At 37.7% G+C, this 17,373-nt stretch overlaps 1 protein-coding gene across 20 annotated transcripts in view; it reads right to left on the bottom strand.

Moving 5' to 3' along the window:
• cacna1g (calcium channel, voltage-dependent, T type, alpha 1G subunit) overlaps window positions 1-17,373 on the bottom strand; it is a 235,239-nt gene that overhangs the window by 72,238 nt on the left and 145,628 nt on the right. For 16 of the 20 annotated variants that reach the window (XM_077550124.1, XM_077550123.1, XM_077550122.1 and 13 more), the window contains exons 11-15: window positions 5,611-5,762; window positions 4,593-4,778; window positions 3,801-3,915; window positions 2,176-2,331; window positions 186-251 (exon numbers count right to left, since the gene is read on the bottom strand). In XM_077550124.1, coding sequence (XP_077406250.1) covers window positions 186-251; window positions 2,176-2,331; window positions 3,801-3,915; window positions 4,593-4,778; window positions 5,611-5,762 — 675 coding nt within the window. The remainder of the gene's footprint in view (window positions 1-185; window positions 252-2,175; window positions 2,332-3,800; window positions 3,916-4,592; window positions 4,779-5,610; window positions 5,763-17,373) is intronic. The other 4 variants (XM_077550114.1, XM_077550125.1, XM_077550126.1 and 1 more) reach the window with 1 other exon arrangement.

The raw sequence follows: 17,373 nt of genomic DNA, 5'->3' as shown, positions 1-17,373 counted from the left end.
TTTTTTTGCAATGGACCATCAGGCTGTAGAATTGGAAAGATATGTGACGTATCTGCAAAGCCTCCGTGGGGATGGATGGAGTAACAGGTAAATGGGGAAGGCAGAGGGGAAAATGAGGGTGGGGTAGTGTTAGTAGCATAAGGGAAGGGCAAGATAAGGGAGCTGCCATGCTTTACCGTACATACCCCTCCATCTACAGGCAGCTGAATTAGACTCAGTTGGGCATGCAAGTCCTCCCGCTTGGTCACTTCCTACAGTGGAAGTGATTGGTGCAGCAACGCAGGAGAGGGAGGCGCGCATCGGGAGGGGGGGGAAAAAGCACAGAAGTGAGCAGTAGACAAGAGCAGACGCAAAGTCCAAGGAGATTCATTCGGCCTCATCGTAACATTCTGAGGTCACCATGCCGAGAAACATGTCGCAGCCAATTTCCCGTCCCAGCGCATGGTCGACAAAATGAACTGCACGAGTCCATTAGCAGCCTCCGTAACAGGAAAGCAAGAAGGTCAGAGAGGAACAGTGAAGTGGACAGCCACGTGTGTGTGTGTGTGTGTTCCATTTGTTCAAAAAGCAGCCAGAATATGATCTTGACATACAAAAACATGTTTGTACCTTTGCAGCACAGCATTGCAAATTGTTGACTTCATGCTTTTAAGCATCCATGCAGGATTCAAGTTGATGTGTTTGTTTGCATATGTACAGTGTGTATAGACGTTTGCCCTCTCTGCAGTGGATACTGGACACCACATTGAGAATATAAGGAATGTGTAATGCAGTACATTTCAGTTCAACAACTATGAAAATATCTCCAAAACAACTAACATGTTTTTGTGTCTTAAATCCGGAGCTGTACATCTCCTTTTATGTTGTCTCACATCACTGAGCGGCTGGTTACCTAGCAACAGCAACACAAGGGAAGTTTGGCAGTTTAAAAATAATCTTTCAAAGAGGGATGTGAAGTTGAAAAAGGAAGACTGTAGGAGTACCGAAGACACGCGAATAAAACATCGAATGGAATAGAACATTGTGTGTTGATCATGTATGCGCTTGTGCTTCACTTCCATTCATCTTTAGAATCCAATTCATGTGTAGTAAGCACATTCCAATTAGCTCTTTCTATAGGAAGCTTACTTTTTCTTTTTTTGGGGACCTTGTGAAAGCACAAATGCCAGTGTACTAGTTTTTTTTTTAACTACTAGTCAACAGGTAATTCAAAAAAGTCAAAAAGGAAAGTTAATGTGTTTGTCACTGTACAGTGGGACAAGTTTTTGTTTTTACTGACAACTTTTAGCTCTGATTAATGTGTATTGGCCAAAAAACAAACAAAACAAAAAAACAAAAATGCCAACAGGTACTAGTTATCCTCAAGGACAACATAAATAGCCCACAGGTCTGTTCTATAGATAGCTCACTAAGAATAACTAAATAAATAAAGGATGTTAACATCAATCTAATTATTTAAACCTAACATGGCACATGTTTCTTCCGTACTAAATAATTCATTGAAACATAAAATAGATTGTGTTCAATGGGGGGGGAAAAATGCTGTTTTTATTTGGCCAAATATTTCAAAAGAGGTGATGTCAGAGCTGTGGTTTTAGTCAGACTCTAATATCGGCCAATGCCTAGTTAACAATTCATTGTTTTTATATTTTCATAGCAGTTTTTTTCTGGTTTTGGGCTATGTCCTTTCATTATATATTGCCCATGTGGATTTTTAAGTATCGAGGTACACAAATCATTTTACATCCATATGACAATAAAGACTGAATTAATTTGACTGAACGACAATCAATATTTGTAAGTGAGGTGAGAGTTGATAGGCGGCAGTAAAGAAGAAAAAAGATAGAATGCCTGCAGCTGGTTCGATATTTGATTGACCCACTGTGGAGAGTGCAGCATTAGTTAAAGTTGAAAATCTGCTCATGGGTGAATATGTGCAACAGAATGACAAATAGATGAGGTTCATTTTGATGAATCACATAGAAATCAACATTGGTGTCCCTTTCACTTTAGCTGTGTGAAGAACTATTCAGACTTTCAAGACAGTGAGAGGGCACAGAATCAATAAATAACTTAATATTTCAAATGAATATCATAGCCATCTTCCTGGGGGAAAAAATAGATTGTACAAGATACTCTTCATCACTTTGCCATATATCTGTAAAAACACCTTACCTCAGTTTGGAAGCCTTCAACCAAGATGGCCACCAGCAGGTTGAAGAGGACGTAGTTACCAAAAGTCATGAGGGCAATGAAGTAAAGAGCTGCTACCGGCGTTGTGGATGCCATGCCGTTATATAATACCTTGTTCCAGTCTTCTTGAGTTAAGATCTACAAGAGAGGATTTTGGTAATACAAATAATTGACAAGTGAGTATGTGTGCAGTTCTTATTATTTATTCATGTTTTAGTTATATTGTTTGCGTCCACTCTCTGCGCTGACCACTTTTATTGTCTAACTAAATCTACTTTCAACCCATAATTTGCACCATCGTTTTTAACAGGCTTGCCAATGCAATCCTCTGCAGACATGATGATACTTAACATATTCCGTCATCCGACGTGTCATTGAATTATTAACAATGGCTATATTCATAGTGATAAATGCTGTGCATTGGCTATGCAGGGATAATGCATAGATGATAAGAACCCAGAAGGTTGTGTTGAACATGTTCTATGAGACATGACACAAGAGGAAAGCCTATTTGATCCACATGTAACATTCTTGGAAATGGAAATCAGTTGAACATGGAGAAAAGGCTGATTGACCTGTCAATGTGGTTAAGAAGGTTGAGGAGAGAAAAATACATTTCATTTATTTACGAGAGATGGTCCTTTAAGCCTTGTAAAAGGGCCATTTCAATTAGAAGAACTGAGATAAAAAAGAGTGTATTTGCTCAAAGGCACTTCAGCATATTTTCAATATCATTGGAATATACAGTATATATATATGTATATATATATATATATATATATATATATATATATATATATATATATATTGGGGTGTCAAAATTAGTGTGTTAAAAAAGTAATAAGTAATAATGAAAAAAATTTTTTTTTAAATAGCAGCAATAATAATGCATATATTTGTGGAGACAGGTGTCAAGTTGTATTTTATAATTTTTAAAATGTGCATAATTTCACAAGTTAAAGATTAGATAGCTCTTAATATGAAAAGGAAAAATGCACTGAGCTGTCACCATCTTACAAATGCAATTATGCCATCTAGTGGCAGAAAAATCACCTTGACACAAATCAATATCACATTAGTTTTTTACAGTATAATACATCTTTTTAATTTTAACTAACTTTTGGTCAAGTCCCTGACAGGAGACTTTTGTGTTTATGTTCTCAAATGTTGCTGTCTTGAATATTTTAAAGCTCTGTTGTTGTTGTTTTTTGTCTGATTATTTTAAACACTGTACTGTCCTAGCCTTGGAAAGAATATGCCAATGATAAACCATTACTAATTTCTAAAAATATATAATATATACAACATACAATAATACATATATATATTTATATATTTTATTGTTTATTTTTTTACTATTTTGTTTGCATCATTTTTAGCCATTATAGTAAACGATATGATGGCAGAGCTCCATTCATTAAATTTTGCAAGCATTATATTATGTAAGAAGAAACAAAATGTTTTACTGGATTCAGAATTTTCATCACAATGCAGTGAAGATGGAAGTATTTCTCCCATCTCTAATCTAGACCATGGAATAACATTGTGTGCAGTTTATAGCAAAGTAAGCAAAGATGCACACGTAAGTAGAGAAAGTTTATACTCACTTGAAAAACAGTCACAATGGCCCACAGAAGAGAGTCAAAATTTTTCCTGTCTGGTAGCGTGTCTCCATCTCGCTCAGAACCAAATTTACAACCAAACAGATGCATCCCCAGAATACTGAGAGAAGGGATGGATGGCGACAAACAAAAAAGAATGGGAGTGAATGTTAACATCAAACAAAATCAGCTGCAGTCACTTAAGATAAATTTCAACATGGGAGCACAATGGCTTTTATTATTTAGTTAGCACTGACTGAAAAATAATGATGTTAGCACTGATTAGCTGAGAGTCATCTGGTTGTCAATGTTTAATGAGATGCAGATATGTTCAGCACCATGGAGAGCGCTATAAAAGATGGCCCATTATTGTCAGTGCAGCGGAAGTCAAATGATGAGGTTGTAATGTTCATCATTTGACCAAAGAAAAATACACCCTTTTTTATTATTATTATTTGCATCACTAGTCCATAAAGGCACAATTTACATTTAGATGTGATCTCCATCCAGTTATATTGCAGCCACGTCACTAGGTTTGTGCATTTACTGTAATGTTATCCAGTAAAAGAGCATTCTGCCTTAATAAATTGGAATAAAGAAACATTTTTAATAGACATGGTCAGAAATATTTAAGTTTGTTTTTTAGAACTGCTCTTTCTAATGCTTTGTCCCTGCCATTGTGCTGAAGAAGGCACAGAAATAGATACAACTCTTAATGTATATTGATATAAGACTCTACAAGGTAACATTGTGTCCAGTTAGTATAGACAACACACACACACACACATACACACGCACCTGAAGATGAAAATAAAGAGCATGAGCAACATGCAGAAGGTGGCCACGTTGTCCATGGTCTTCATCAGCACCACCAGTTGCCTCTGCAGGGCCGGCATGAATCGGACCAACTTCAGCACCCTCATGAGCCGGAAGGTCCTCAGCACAGACAAACCTCCACCTTGCTGACCCACGATTTCCCACACACTATTTGAGGATGACATACCAATATACATCAGACTCAAGTAAGGGCCAAATTGGTTTATCGTAAAATGCATTTCAGCCGTTACATTCAACGTACGGTATATTGTACGTAATAGGAGTGTCAAAATTAGTGTGTTAATTTTCATTCCATTTAAAGTTCCTTTAACGCCACTATTTCTTTTTAACGCACAATTTTTGACCACCCCTTAATTGGAAAGCCTGTAAAAACATTCTGCTTAAAAATTGCATGGCTGACATCATTTTGCTGGTATCAGTGACAAAATGACAAGCGCACATTGTGTCATCTGCTTCATCCTGAATCATGTTATTTTCTCACAAAATTTGACAAGGCTAACTAAACAAAACAATACAGGATGGACTAGGCGAAAAGCGTGTAATTTGCAAAAAACAATCTCAATGATTCTGACTCGCAAGTTGAAGGGTTTTTCAAATCACATTTTGAATGGAAGAACCTAAAACACCAAATACAATTTTAGACTGTCCTAATTGTCTCCACTTCTGTCGATGACATCACACCTAGACATGGTGGCTATTTTGGTGTCTAAAAGGGGCCATCTAGGCCAATAAGCTGTATACAAATTACATGTGGCTTAGTCCAAAACCGATTGATATTTTTGGAAATGACTGTCACTTTCATTTTCTTGGACAAGAAAACACATCAGGAGAATTTGTTAGCCATGTGGACGCTATAGATCTGTTAATGTTTTTTAACCAATGTACTGCTGGCTTCATTACAACAATATGCCTGAGTGCAGACCTCTGCCAATATCCAGAATAAATATGAGAGTAATACAAGCGTGTGTGTTCAACTCACCTGATGACCACAATGATGCCATCAAATATATTGTAGGGGTTCTTAATATATCCAAAAGGTCCGTAGACCAATACTTTTAACAGCATCTCGAGGGCGAAGAGGCTGGTGAACACAATATTACTGATCTCCAAGGCATTGGTCAGCTCATCAGGCTGGAGGAAAAAGAAAGAAATAGGTAATTAGTACTTTACTGGCTACATTGTTAACAAAAACTGGAAAATAATCCATTTATCTATCCATCCATGTTGGGCATACAGCAATATTGTGATATTGCGATATTAAAACTGCCACAATATTGTCATCATGCAACGAAGCAGCAAATGTGTTAAAATGTTAATTTTAAACATTTTTTGACAATGATGTTATATTTGACCTTACTAGTCTAAACATGACATTCTGATTAATATTACATTTGTGGAATATGAGTTATGAAACTAAATCCAGCCATTTTTATCCATTTTAGGGGGCGGCCATTTTGCCACTTGCTGTCGACTGAAGATGACATCACAGTTGCTTAGGGCTCAGGAAACGACCCATCACAGCTCACCTGTTTTCTGAAGCTGCACTGTGATTGTTTGTTACTTGAGACCTGAGCAACTATGATGTCATATTCACTCAACAAGAAGTGCAAAATGGCCGCCCCCTGAGATGGATAAAAATGGGTAGATTTTGTTGCTTAACTCTCATATTCCACCAACGCAACATTAAACAGAATAACGTATTTAGACTAGTGGGGCTGAATAGAACATATTATTGTCCCCCCAAAAAATTGTGTTGACTTTGCCTTTAATTAGGCATGTTTTGGCCGCCTACATTTAAAGACCCACACTAATCGCCAGATGAAGGAGAACGTAACACGTTTGAGTTCCTCCATAAATTGACAATGCGTGTGTGCATTAGTAAGTAAGTGCCTTGACATTAAGTGTTATTATAGATTATAGGTCGTTTATGTATATTGAAAAGGTTATTTTACCTGTAATATTTGAACTACCTGTGTAATTTTATGACCTCGGCTAATTAGCTTTGTATTCATGAGACATTTAAAATAAAGACTGGACAAGCCTATTTCTTTGTCATTATTATGTAGAAGAGCACAATATTGTTTGTTTTTTTTCCCATATGAGCTTTTATATATATGAAGCTTTCTTTTAAATTATGCAGAAGCATTATTTGAAAAATCTTTCTCAACTTCCTATCCCAATGCCGAATCATCACTCTTGATATCCTGCATATATGCAAGCGTGCGCTGTTAAAAAGGGCATAAAATCCACTAACCTGAAGCAACACATTTATGCAACAAGAAAATCTCCACATGTGCTACATACGGTATGTCAGAGACGCAAAACAAAAGCATACCAGGGACTGAAATAAAATGATGACAATACAAACAAAAAAACTTTTGCTGCACACACTCAGCCTTTGCTCCACAGCCGAACAGACATGCATGCCGATCACAAAGCTGCGGCAGAATGTGCCTAGGATGTCTGCTTGGAGCTCAACAGAGAATTGGGCTGTCACTCACAACAAGATCAAACAACTGGCATGCTTATGTTTTCTATGCTATCGAGAATAAAAAAAAAAAGGAAAGAGAGATAGAATTAGAGCAAGCAGACAGAAACAAGCGCCAAGCAATAAAAGCCGAGGCACATCCAAACACGACACAGTATGTAAATCAGACCTCCAGCGCCAGTTTGGGCTATTATGGCAGAGGAGAAACGAGCCAAATGCTCTTGTGTGACTGTGGAACATCCCAGACAAACGCTGTGAAGCCTTTTCATCTCCAGCCAATAAACAGTTTACACAACTCAAACATGGTGTCGTTTGGACGCCTTACACAGACATGAAAAAGGGATGGAAGTTGAAGGTGATCTATGTCATTGGCATGACCCCTAAATAATGCTGATGCATTTAAGCAATGGTGTACTGTAAAATGTTCCCTACTGAGTACATGTATCCACAAACTGAACCAGGAGGTAATGTAGCATAATGTAAACACAGTGTGCTGTCACCACATCTGTCTAGGTGGCCTGCTACTAATCACCGGACACTATGAATGTGTAAGCACCATTTTTCAAAACTAGCATAAAAACAGAGATTAATATCAAGTTTTGCCAGCATGATGAACGTAAAGTCACTTAAAGACCACACTGAGCTTTACTGAGATAGTTTGATGGTAAGAAGGATCTGAAATCAGTTAGTAATTACTGTGAATGGTAAACAATTTAGAAAATGTGTTTGGTTGAACCTTAGAGCCTACATAAAACAATCTACAGAAAACTTTAGTGAGCATGTCTGGACAAGACATTGAGTAGTATGAAGTCATAACTCTCCAAAGAGCCTAATGCAACAATAGGGCCTGGGGCAGGGAAAACCAAGCAGCAATACAGCGGCCCAATATTGCATCATCATTAGGAGTCTTTCAGAAACAATACCACTCATTTGTTTTATCTCTATTAAATCAACTCTAACGATGTCCTCAATGGTTAAGGGCATGGACAACATTGATAGTTGATAGGAGTGTGATTCGCAATATTTAGCATGGCATGTACAGTAGATAGATGGACAGGTGTGTGTGTATGGGAATGGATAGCTGGCTAATAACCATTATATTAAAACCCTGGAGAACCCACGGGGTCAAATTTGGCCCCTATAAATTCTGCTACTCAAATAACAAACACCTTTTTTTTTTCTTTTTTTTTACAAATTTAACTTCAAAAGTCCAGAGCGCCACTTCTGACCCCTGCATGGGGCCATCTGGTGGATGGATATTGCACTTACATGAGCCAGAGTGGTGGTGACAAGATGGCTGGCAACATGCTGTTTTGTTGAGCTGGAAATCAATCCAAACAAAACCATCTTCTCAGCAAACCATCAGATGGTAAAATTGTGTTTTTTTTGTTAATCTATTTCATATCATGTTGCAGAATGCTTAGAAGTATGTTTTATATATATATTTTTTGATAAATTAGCAACTCTGAGCTAGTTAAAAAAAAAGGGTTAAAATTGAAAAAAAAAAACATATATTTTGGTGTTCAGTGAACTTATCGCAGTCATTTAGTGTAGAATTCATAATTTTCCAAAGAAGAAAAGGGTTCTTGGGTTCTCCAGAGTTAAACTGTAAAGCTATCAGTCAATAAAGCCATTCAAGGCAATGTATCAACGTTTTTGTGGTTATATCGGCCAATGATGCTAGCCTAGCACAAAAGGAGTTTGCAAACTTGGACGCTGAACCAGGCAGATGAACCGTCCGATGTTAGCTTATCATTAGCTAGCATGTACGTCTGACGAAACATAGAGAGATGACATGGATGGATTTAAAATATTAACAATGAATGAAACATTGAACAATGAAACAATGAAACAACACCCTGGGTTCTGCCGATTGTGGTGAGCGATCCTGGAAGTTAAAGTAAGTCATTTTAAACTAAAAAGGAAAACCTTTACATAGGGTGACACGGCCGCGTTAGCGCTTCGGCCACAGTCTTGGTACTCTGACATGTTTTGATAAAAGTGAATATAATATAATAAGTGAATAGGTTTTGGACAACATATTGTGTAGCTAAAGTGCTATGTAAGTGCAATCCATTTACCATTATGATGAAATAAAAATTTTGTTTTCTTTCTTTTTTTTTGGACTATGACGTGTTTTTCGTCAAAATTACAATTAGTAACTGTCATGATTCACGTTTGTTGATTTTGGTTGGATTTTGGTAGTCATGTTTTCCTTGTGAGGGCAGCACGGTGGCTGACTGGTTAGCACGTCCGCCTCCCAGTGCAGAGGACGTGAGATCGAGTCCGGGCTTCGGCCTTCCTGGGTGGAGTTTGCATGTTCTCCCCGTGCTTGCGTGGGTTTTCACCGGGTACTCCGGTTTCCTCCCACATTCCAAAAAACATGCATGGCAGGTTAATTGAACACTCCAAATTGTCCCTAGGTGTGAATGTGAGTGTGGTTGTTCGTCTCTGTGTGCCCTGCGATTGACTGGCAACCAGTTCAGGGTGTACCCCGCCTACTGCCTGAAGCCAGCTGGGATAGGCTCCAGCACCCCCGCGACCCTTGTGAGGAAAAGCGGCCAAGAAAATGGATGGATGGATGGACGTGTTTTTCGTCAAAATTACAATTAGTAACTGTCATGATTCACGTTTGTTGATTTTGGTTGGATTTTGGTAGTCATGTTTTCCTTGTGAGGGCAGCACGGTGGCTGACTGGTTAGCACGTCCGCCTCCCAGTGCAGAGGACGTGAGATCGAGTCCGGGCTTCGGCCTTCCTGGGTGGAGTTTGCATGTTCTCCCCGTGCTTGCGTGGGTTTTTACCGGGTACTCCGGTTTCCTCCCACATTCCAAAGACATGCATGGCAGGTTAATTGAACACTCCAAATTGTCCATAGGTGTGATTGTGAGAATGGTTGTTCGTCTCTGTGTGCCCTGCGATTGGCTGGCAACCAGTTCAGGGTGTACCCCGCCTACTGCCCGAAGCCAGCTGGAATAGGCTCCAGCACCCCCACAACCCTTGTGAGGAAAAGCGGTCAAGAAAATGGATGGATGGATGGATGTTTTCCTTGTGTCCCTGGTGTCATTGTCTGTCTCGTCAAGTTGTATTATGTCCACCTGTGCTTGTCATGCTGGGCCCTCGTGTCATCCGATCAGTTCCCTCAGCTGTGTGTGTCATGTCCACCTGTCTCCCGTTGTCTCGTTAATATGTGTATTAAGGCCCCGTCCACACGAAAGCCAGTTTCAATGTATCCTCACAAGTTTCTTACCGTTTAGGCCGTTCATCCGTTCATGACGGCGCGGTTTCGGAGCTTAAAACCGATCACTTTTGAAACCAGGCTCCAGAGTGGAAAGATTTCAAAACGCGCCCCGTACGCGTCCGTTTGGACACCATATGCAGGATACTCCTCCAGTGATGACATAATGGTCGCAGATTGATGACGTATGGGCCAATTCTCGCGTGACTGCGCACGAACCGTCAGTCTGTCAACAATGGCGGATAGCCGTGTCGTAGTCGTTTTGCGAAGCCTCCTTAGCTTGCTTATGCTAAGTATTTTGCTTCTTTATTCCCACGTTCAACAAGCGGTGTTGTGTTAAATCATCCGCCATTGTCCCTTCTCCTGTGTTTGTTTTTTTCATGTTGTTTTGATACATGCAAAGCCATGTTTGTTCTATAGGTAAAGTTAGAAAAAATTGTGTTAGTCTTCTTCTACGCTTAACTCCCTGTGAATACGCTACAGTGCCACTCTAGACTTGGCATATACATTACAGCCGTTAAACGTCCTCAGCGTCTTCTTTTGGACAAGTCTTGAAATCCTTCGGTGTGTGTACGAGATTTGTTTGAGGAACGAAGCCGGCTTTGCTTCCGTCTGGACGGGGCCTTAGTTCCCTGCTTTCGTTCATTGTTTGTCACGTCCTTGTTGTCGTTTGTGTTCACTTTGTCTTTTGCTAAGTTTTAGTTTCACAGTTAGTTTGGAGTTTAACCCTTGTTTTTTCTTACTTTGTTTTAGTATTTTTGGATACTGTAGTTACTTGCCTTTTCTTTAATCAAATCACTTTCTCGCCGCCTTGCTTCCCTGCACTCGGGTCCACCACCATTGTAAACCCTGACAGTAATCCATTCAAATTGACTCAGGATTCAGTGGTTGAATTATTACTGAACATGTGAAAACTGAATTGGGAGTCAAGGCACTAATTGCTACACCCAAAAATGGTTTACTCCCTGTTCCTTTTTTGGGTAGTTTTTGTAATAATGATCCGATTCATCACACTCAACAAATTTGGTCAAGCTCTGGTCTGAAGTTTTGTATTTTTTGGCAAACCGTTAATCTTCCCTGTCACGCTCTGCTAAGATGGTATGATAAATGTAAAGCAATTAAACGTCTGAAGTAGCTTTTTCATAATACTGCAAACAAAATTACAGCAGAAACGGAAGTGTGAACTTCCTTAGCTATTGCCAGCGTAAATGTCAGGGTCTAAAAATGAACAGCATAGATTATCTAGGATAGATGGAAAACTGACACAAAGACATAAGTGACTTTGCCTGCCAATAAATGTTTTATTTTTCCTATTTAAGATGTTATTGCAAGTCATAGTAAGAAATCATTGTGATCATGATGAGAAAAAATCTTAAATGTTACTGTCTGACACACACAAACAACAGTTGAATTACAATCCAAACAGTGTCAACCAGATTTTAAAAAATGATTGATCAGTCCTATACCGTTTGTTGTTAAAACTAAGCCAATTGTTTTAACATGATAACATATTTTTTTGTTAACTTGGCAGACGTAGATAAATAAATACCTTTAGAAGTGCACTGGTAAATTGAGTGTAAAGTGTTCCAGCGCACTGGTAAATTTAATGACGAGTGCTTTAGAAATGATATTAACTTTGAAAGCTGGCGACAGATAATTTCAAAGGGAAATAAAGGGATTTTGTGACTGAACCTAGTTGTAATTTTCAGGTGGTAAAGAGGCAGAATGGAATGTGTCACTTCCTAGCAAGACAGTTCAGTTTAAGTGCAAACAAGTGCAGCAAAAATAACCCATTTCTGGCTCCACTTGAAAAGAAATAATCTGCCCACATAATCCGCAGCTCCTGCCATTGAAGCCCATTTGTTGAAAATCAAACAGTATCTGTTTCATCTAACCTCTTTCTCACTGTCTGTCTTTTGAAATTCATCTCGGTTCTGATTTATCTATCTGCTTGATTTAATCCATTCACCTGATAGCAGTGGCCGTAAATACTTCAAAAGAACACAACTTCAAAGGGTAAACAAGTGCAGGACGACTTAGATGTTTGTATTGTTTTATATAAATCAACTATTTGAACTGAAACACTGAACTTTGCATGTGTAATCAAACACCAACAGGCAACCACATTCAAATAGGAACACCAAATACACACACCTCTATAATAGATGTGGTTGCTATGCCAAAACAAGAAGTACAACTTTTATGAGCTGAGACTTGGACTGCAGCAATCTGGCCATGAGACTGATCATTATTTTTTCTCCCCACTGTGTCTGCTCTGCAATTGTTTTTTTGTAAATCTTATATAGTACACATTCGTGATTCCTCAGACATCATGCATGATTCCAACAATAAAATCCTTTCTTGGACATATTACTGCAGCGGCGTGTTTCAAGTTTACAATTATAAAATGAGATTCATTTCTTAATTCAATAATGGCAACTGACGTGCGAGTACTAGCAAGGGAGAGAATTCCTACACATGTTGTGAGTGGTAAGTGAGAAACTGCTCTTGCTTTTCTAATTGCATCCTTCAATGTCCGTTTCCTGGGTAATGAGGCTACAGGAACGTTAGGAGGTAAAGTGTGTTTGATGAGGAATAGCGTAATCTGGTTAGCGCTAATGTAATTCCACCTAATCTCATGTGATACAATCCAAATGGAATGCCGCACTCAGACTGCTAATGACGCAGCACTGCGCTTGCTGAGTGTGTTGTTTTAATCAAGTGGGTGTGTTTGATGTATCGGAAGTAATTCGAAGCGTGAAATGAAGAGGGACGTACTCTCTTGGTGATTATTTGTTGATTGGGCTTGTTTGTGGAAAGATTTTGGTTGGATACAAAAGCTTTATGGGGTTCTCATACTATTTGTGCCAAAAAAAATACTTGACCAACACTCAAATATGTTAAGGGAGTTGGCCATAATGTTCATCAAAATCAAAGCAGATGTTTTATTTAATATTATTATAAAGCAGTGTGAGATTATGCACTGTTTGAACATTAATACTGTGCTTAAAAATAGTATATTTAAAAAAACAACAAACTGTATTTAAATAAGAACAGACGGAGGACTCTTTGTCATATGGTGTTCCACAAGGTTCTATTTTGAGGCCCCTGCTGTTTTCTTTGTACAATGAGGAATCTCAACAGCAGATTTCAAGAATGCATTCGTACAGGAGGACACCATTTACACAACATAATTTAAAACAAATAAAAATTAAAAATTAAATAAAATCCCATCATTGTTTTTTAAATGGCATTAAGTTTTCAATTAATATGAATCAATTATTTTTTCTTCTCTCACTTGTTCTTTTGGATTGTTAAAAAGTTTGCGTTGTTTTTGTGTTGCCCTGTATTTGCTGCCCCTGGGTTCCATCTTGAGAAAGCATGGGATTTCCTTTCACTGATATGCGGATGACAGTCAGATCGATGTCTCGCTGAGCAAAAAGGACACTTTTTCATCAAGCCCACTTCTGCCCTGTCCAATATTCCTTATTGTTGCTAACTCACCCATTTCTTTTAGTAAACTACTATTCACTGCCTAACTCACAAATGTTGTTTTTTGTTGTCCAAATCCCATCAAAATACATTAATGTTCAAGTAAAATAATACTACAATTTAGAAAGTACAGTATTCATAATTAAACATGATGCCTTAAACCAAAAATGCAGCATTTACCCTCAGGGAATGGGTCAAAAGCTTTAAATATATTATTTATTTATATTTCAGTCCTGAAATACAACACACAGTGAATGTATACTGCTTTGCTGATTTAAATAACATTTACAAGTGGAAAATCTGTGTGCCAGGGTTTTTATTTATTAATTAAATTACTTAGTTTAAATTAGTTTTCAGGGTGGTTTTAGTTTAGTTTTTATTAGTTTTGGTTATTTTAAATGTTTAGTTTTAGTTATAGTTTCACTATTAGTTTTTATTAAAAAAAAGTGTATTACTTGTGCTAAATATTTAATAAACACCACGGTAAAATGAAAAAAGTTACACGTTTCTTACCTAGCGTTGTATTTCAGCTAAATGAAAAAGCAGGCAAGCCAAGCCATTGGAGCCAAAAGTCAAGCACGAAAAATTGTCGCATAGGAGCGACGTCATCTGGAAGTGTTTTTCTATTGGCTGCTGCTAGATGACGTCACTTCTGTGTGACAAACTTTTAGACGTCCTTGTTACGATTAATATTGAAATAAATCCTTGTATACTTACATTTAAAATCATCCCCAAAGGCTCATGTATTAAATTAATAACGGTACCAAAGAATAAAAGAAAAGAATTTTCGCTATAATTATAGTTATTTTTAAGTTAGTTTTCTTTTTTCAAAAGCATTTTCGTTTTTATTCTGTTTCCCTAACAAAATAGTTTTTAGAATTTTTATTTTTTTATTTTTCGTGAACTAAAATAACCTTTGTGGGTGCTCAATTTTTTCTTCACACGCTGGGATAGTAGTAGCTCTTGGCTGCTACTAAATGAGCAGTAAACCATATGCATGAGACAGAGCCCCCCCCCCCACCGCCCCCCAAAAAAACGTTTTAGCCATTGTTGCCACTTTAAATTGTGTGCTGTAATTCTTTAATCTGACTGAACAATATCTACTTTAAATCGAAAGGCAGCAACAATAACAACACCATCAAATCAAGCTAAAGGGAGAAAAGCATAAAATGTGTAAAAACGTAACTCATCTATTTAGTGGTTCAAGTACCGTAATAATACGTTGGATACATTCTATTATCCCCACAGCCAACTAACTCCAAAAAAACAGAATGTGCCAGGTAAAAGCAGACTGTGATTTGGCATCTCAGTGAATCAGGAAATAACTGAACGCATCTTTTTTTCACGCCAGCGATTCTGTCATTTGAATTTCACAGTCTTCAGGGCTGGAAAAGCCTTCCTTCAAGACTCAGATTAGGAGCAAGTACATTGCACCAAACCGTGTGCTTAGAAATTTGCCTTTCTTCCGACAAGTGACAGACATACCTGTCAGCTACAAATGAATTGAGCAAGGGAAAATGTCTTTGTCTACCACTGAAACTAGAGGACGTGAATTGGAGAAGATTATACATCAACATGATATATATATATATATATATATATATTAGGGTTGTCAAAATTAGTGCGTTACTTTTGAGTTAATTAAAAATTCCTTTAAAACCACTAACTTTTTTAACACACGATTAATGACCGCCCCTTACTTGGAAAGCCTGTACAGGGGAAACTCCAGTCGCAACGAAGCAGACACGTCCTCGTCAAAATCTTGCAGTAATAAATTTCATAATAATGCATATATTTGTGGAGACTGGGGTCAAGTTGTATTTAACAATTTTAAAAATGTGCAGAATTTCACAAGTTACTTCATGTTAAACATTAGATAGAAAAGAAAAATTCACTGAGCTGTCACCACCGTCTTACAAATGCAATTATGCCATCTAGTGGCAGAAAAATTACCTCAACATAAATCAATGTCACACTTGTTTTTTTACAGTACAGTACATCTTTTTAATTTTAACTCCATTTTAGGAATTCATATGAAATTACTGTATCAATGAATAAAAGATGCAGCCATACTTATATTAGTTTAATGTTTTTCCCACTTTTATGTTAACAGGAAGATGAAAATTTAGGGGGGGAAATCATTGTAAATTTTATTGTACATTTAGAACAAATATAAAATTTGCGATTCATCTTGAGTTAACTATTGAAGTATACATATATATATATATGTATGTATACAGACACAGTATATATGCTTAGAAAATAAAATACAAAATTATCTTCCCAAGTAAATAGGCAGTTTGTTTATGCTGCATAGTTGAGAGAAGTACAATGAATCCATCTTCTCCACTGTAAATGGTGATGGTCTTAAACAACATGGAGATAAAGCAGACACCCTCTCCTAACATGTCCAAGTCATCTGCCTCCACTGTTCTTCCCATAATCTCCCTTCTATCCCGTCACCTCCAAGTCCTTACACTCTGTAATCCCTATCCAACACTCTATTTAATCATCTTTTTATCCAGCCACCCAAGCCCCCCACGCTCTTCATCTCAGTGTTGCATTTACAATTCTATGCACTCGTCTAGTTTGCTACCCTCATACGGAGTGGATGTGTGTGCGGCCTCCCTAGCAGCTGTGTGTTTGCGTGTGCAAGTGTGTGTTTATGAGAAAGGAAGCAGACAAGGAGGGCTCTGTTATGTGTCATCGACAGGGAGGGTTCTAGAGATGTTGCTCCATACGCTGATGGCCTGCATATCTGTGTTTGAAGGACGCAGGTTGCCCACAGCATCTCTGCCCATTATAGACCATCTAATCAGGAAGCTACTTTACATTTCAGGGATTACATTGTTGCTGTACAAAACTCACATGGGGGTGTCTTGTCTGTACACAATACACATTCTGAGAAACATATTTTCACATTTATTTATTTATTTATCAATAATAATTTCAATTTTAAGGAAAAATGCTATTTCGGGATACATAGGTTTTTCTTGAAAATGATTGTTCTTTGGGGGAAATTTTATTCACAAATACTAGTGATATCGGTACTTTGTATCGGTATCTGTGATTACTCAAGAGTTGAGTAGTCATATTAGTGTCAGTCTGAAGAGAAAGTGTTATTGAACATCTGAACAGCAACCGATTTAAAAAAAACTGCGCTCTAAAACCATTTGGATCAAAAATAGCACAAATTGGGTCAAAAAGGGAATGGCCCAATTTTTGGGGGTTATTCAATTTACCCAAGAAGTTGGTTCAAATGAATATCACACAAAATAACCCATATAATTGGGTTGTGGGTTATTAATTTAATTTGAACCAACTTTTTGGGTAAAATAACAAAAGTTGGGTCCGTTCATTTTTTACTCAATTCAATTGGATTATTCAATTAACCCAAAAAGTTGGGTTTAATTAATAATACATAAATCAACCCAAATTTTTGACCCACATTTTTAGGGTAGATAACTCAAAAAGTTTTTGTGTAACCAAGTTGGGTTGGGTTATTTTTAAACAACTTCAATTGGGT

Source organism: Vanacampus margaritifer, chromosome 18, assembly GCF_051991255.1.
Source record: "Vanacampus margaritifer isolate UIUO_Vmar chromosome 18, RoL_Vmar_1.0, whole genome shotgun sequence".
NCBI lineage: Eukaryota > Metazoa > Chordata > Actinopteri > Syngnathiformes > Syngnathidae > Vanacampus > Vanacampus margaritifer.
The sequence above is the reverse complement of the archived record's forward strand: the minus strand, read 5'-3'. Positions and strand labels throughout refer to the sequence as shown.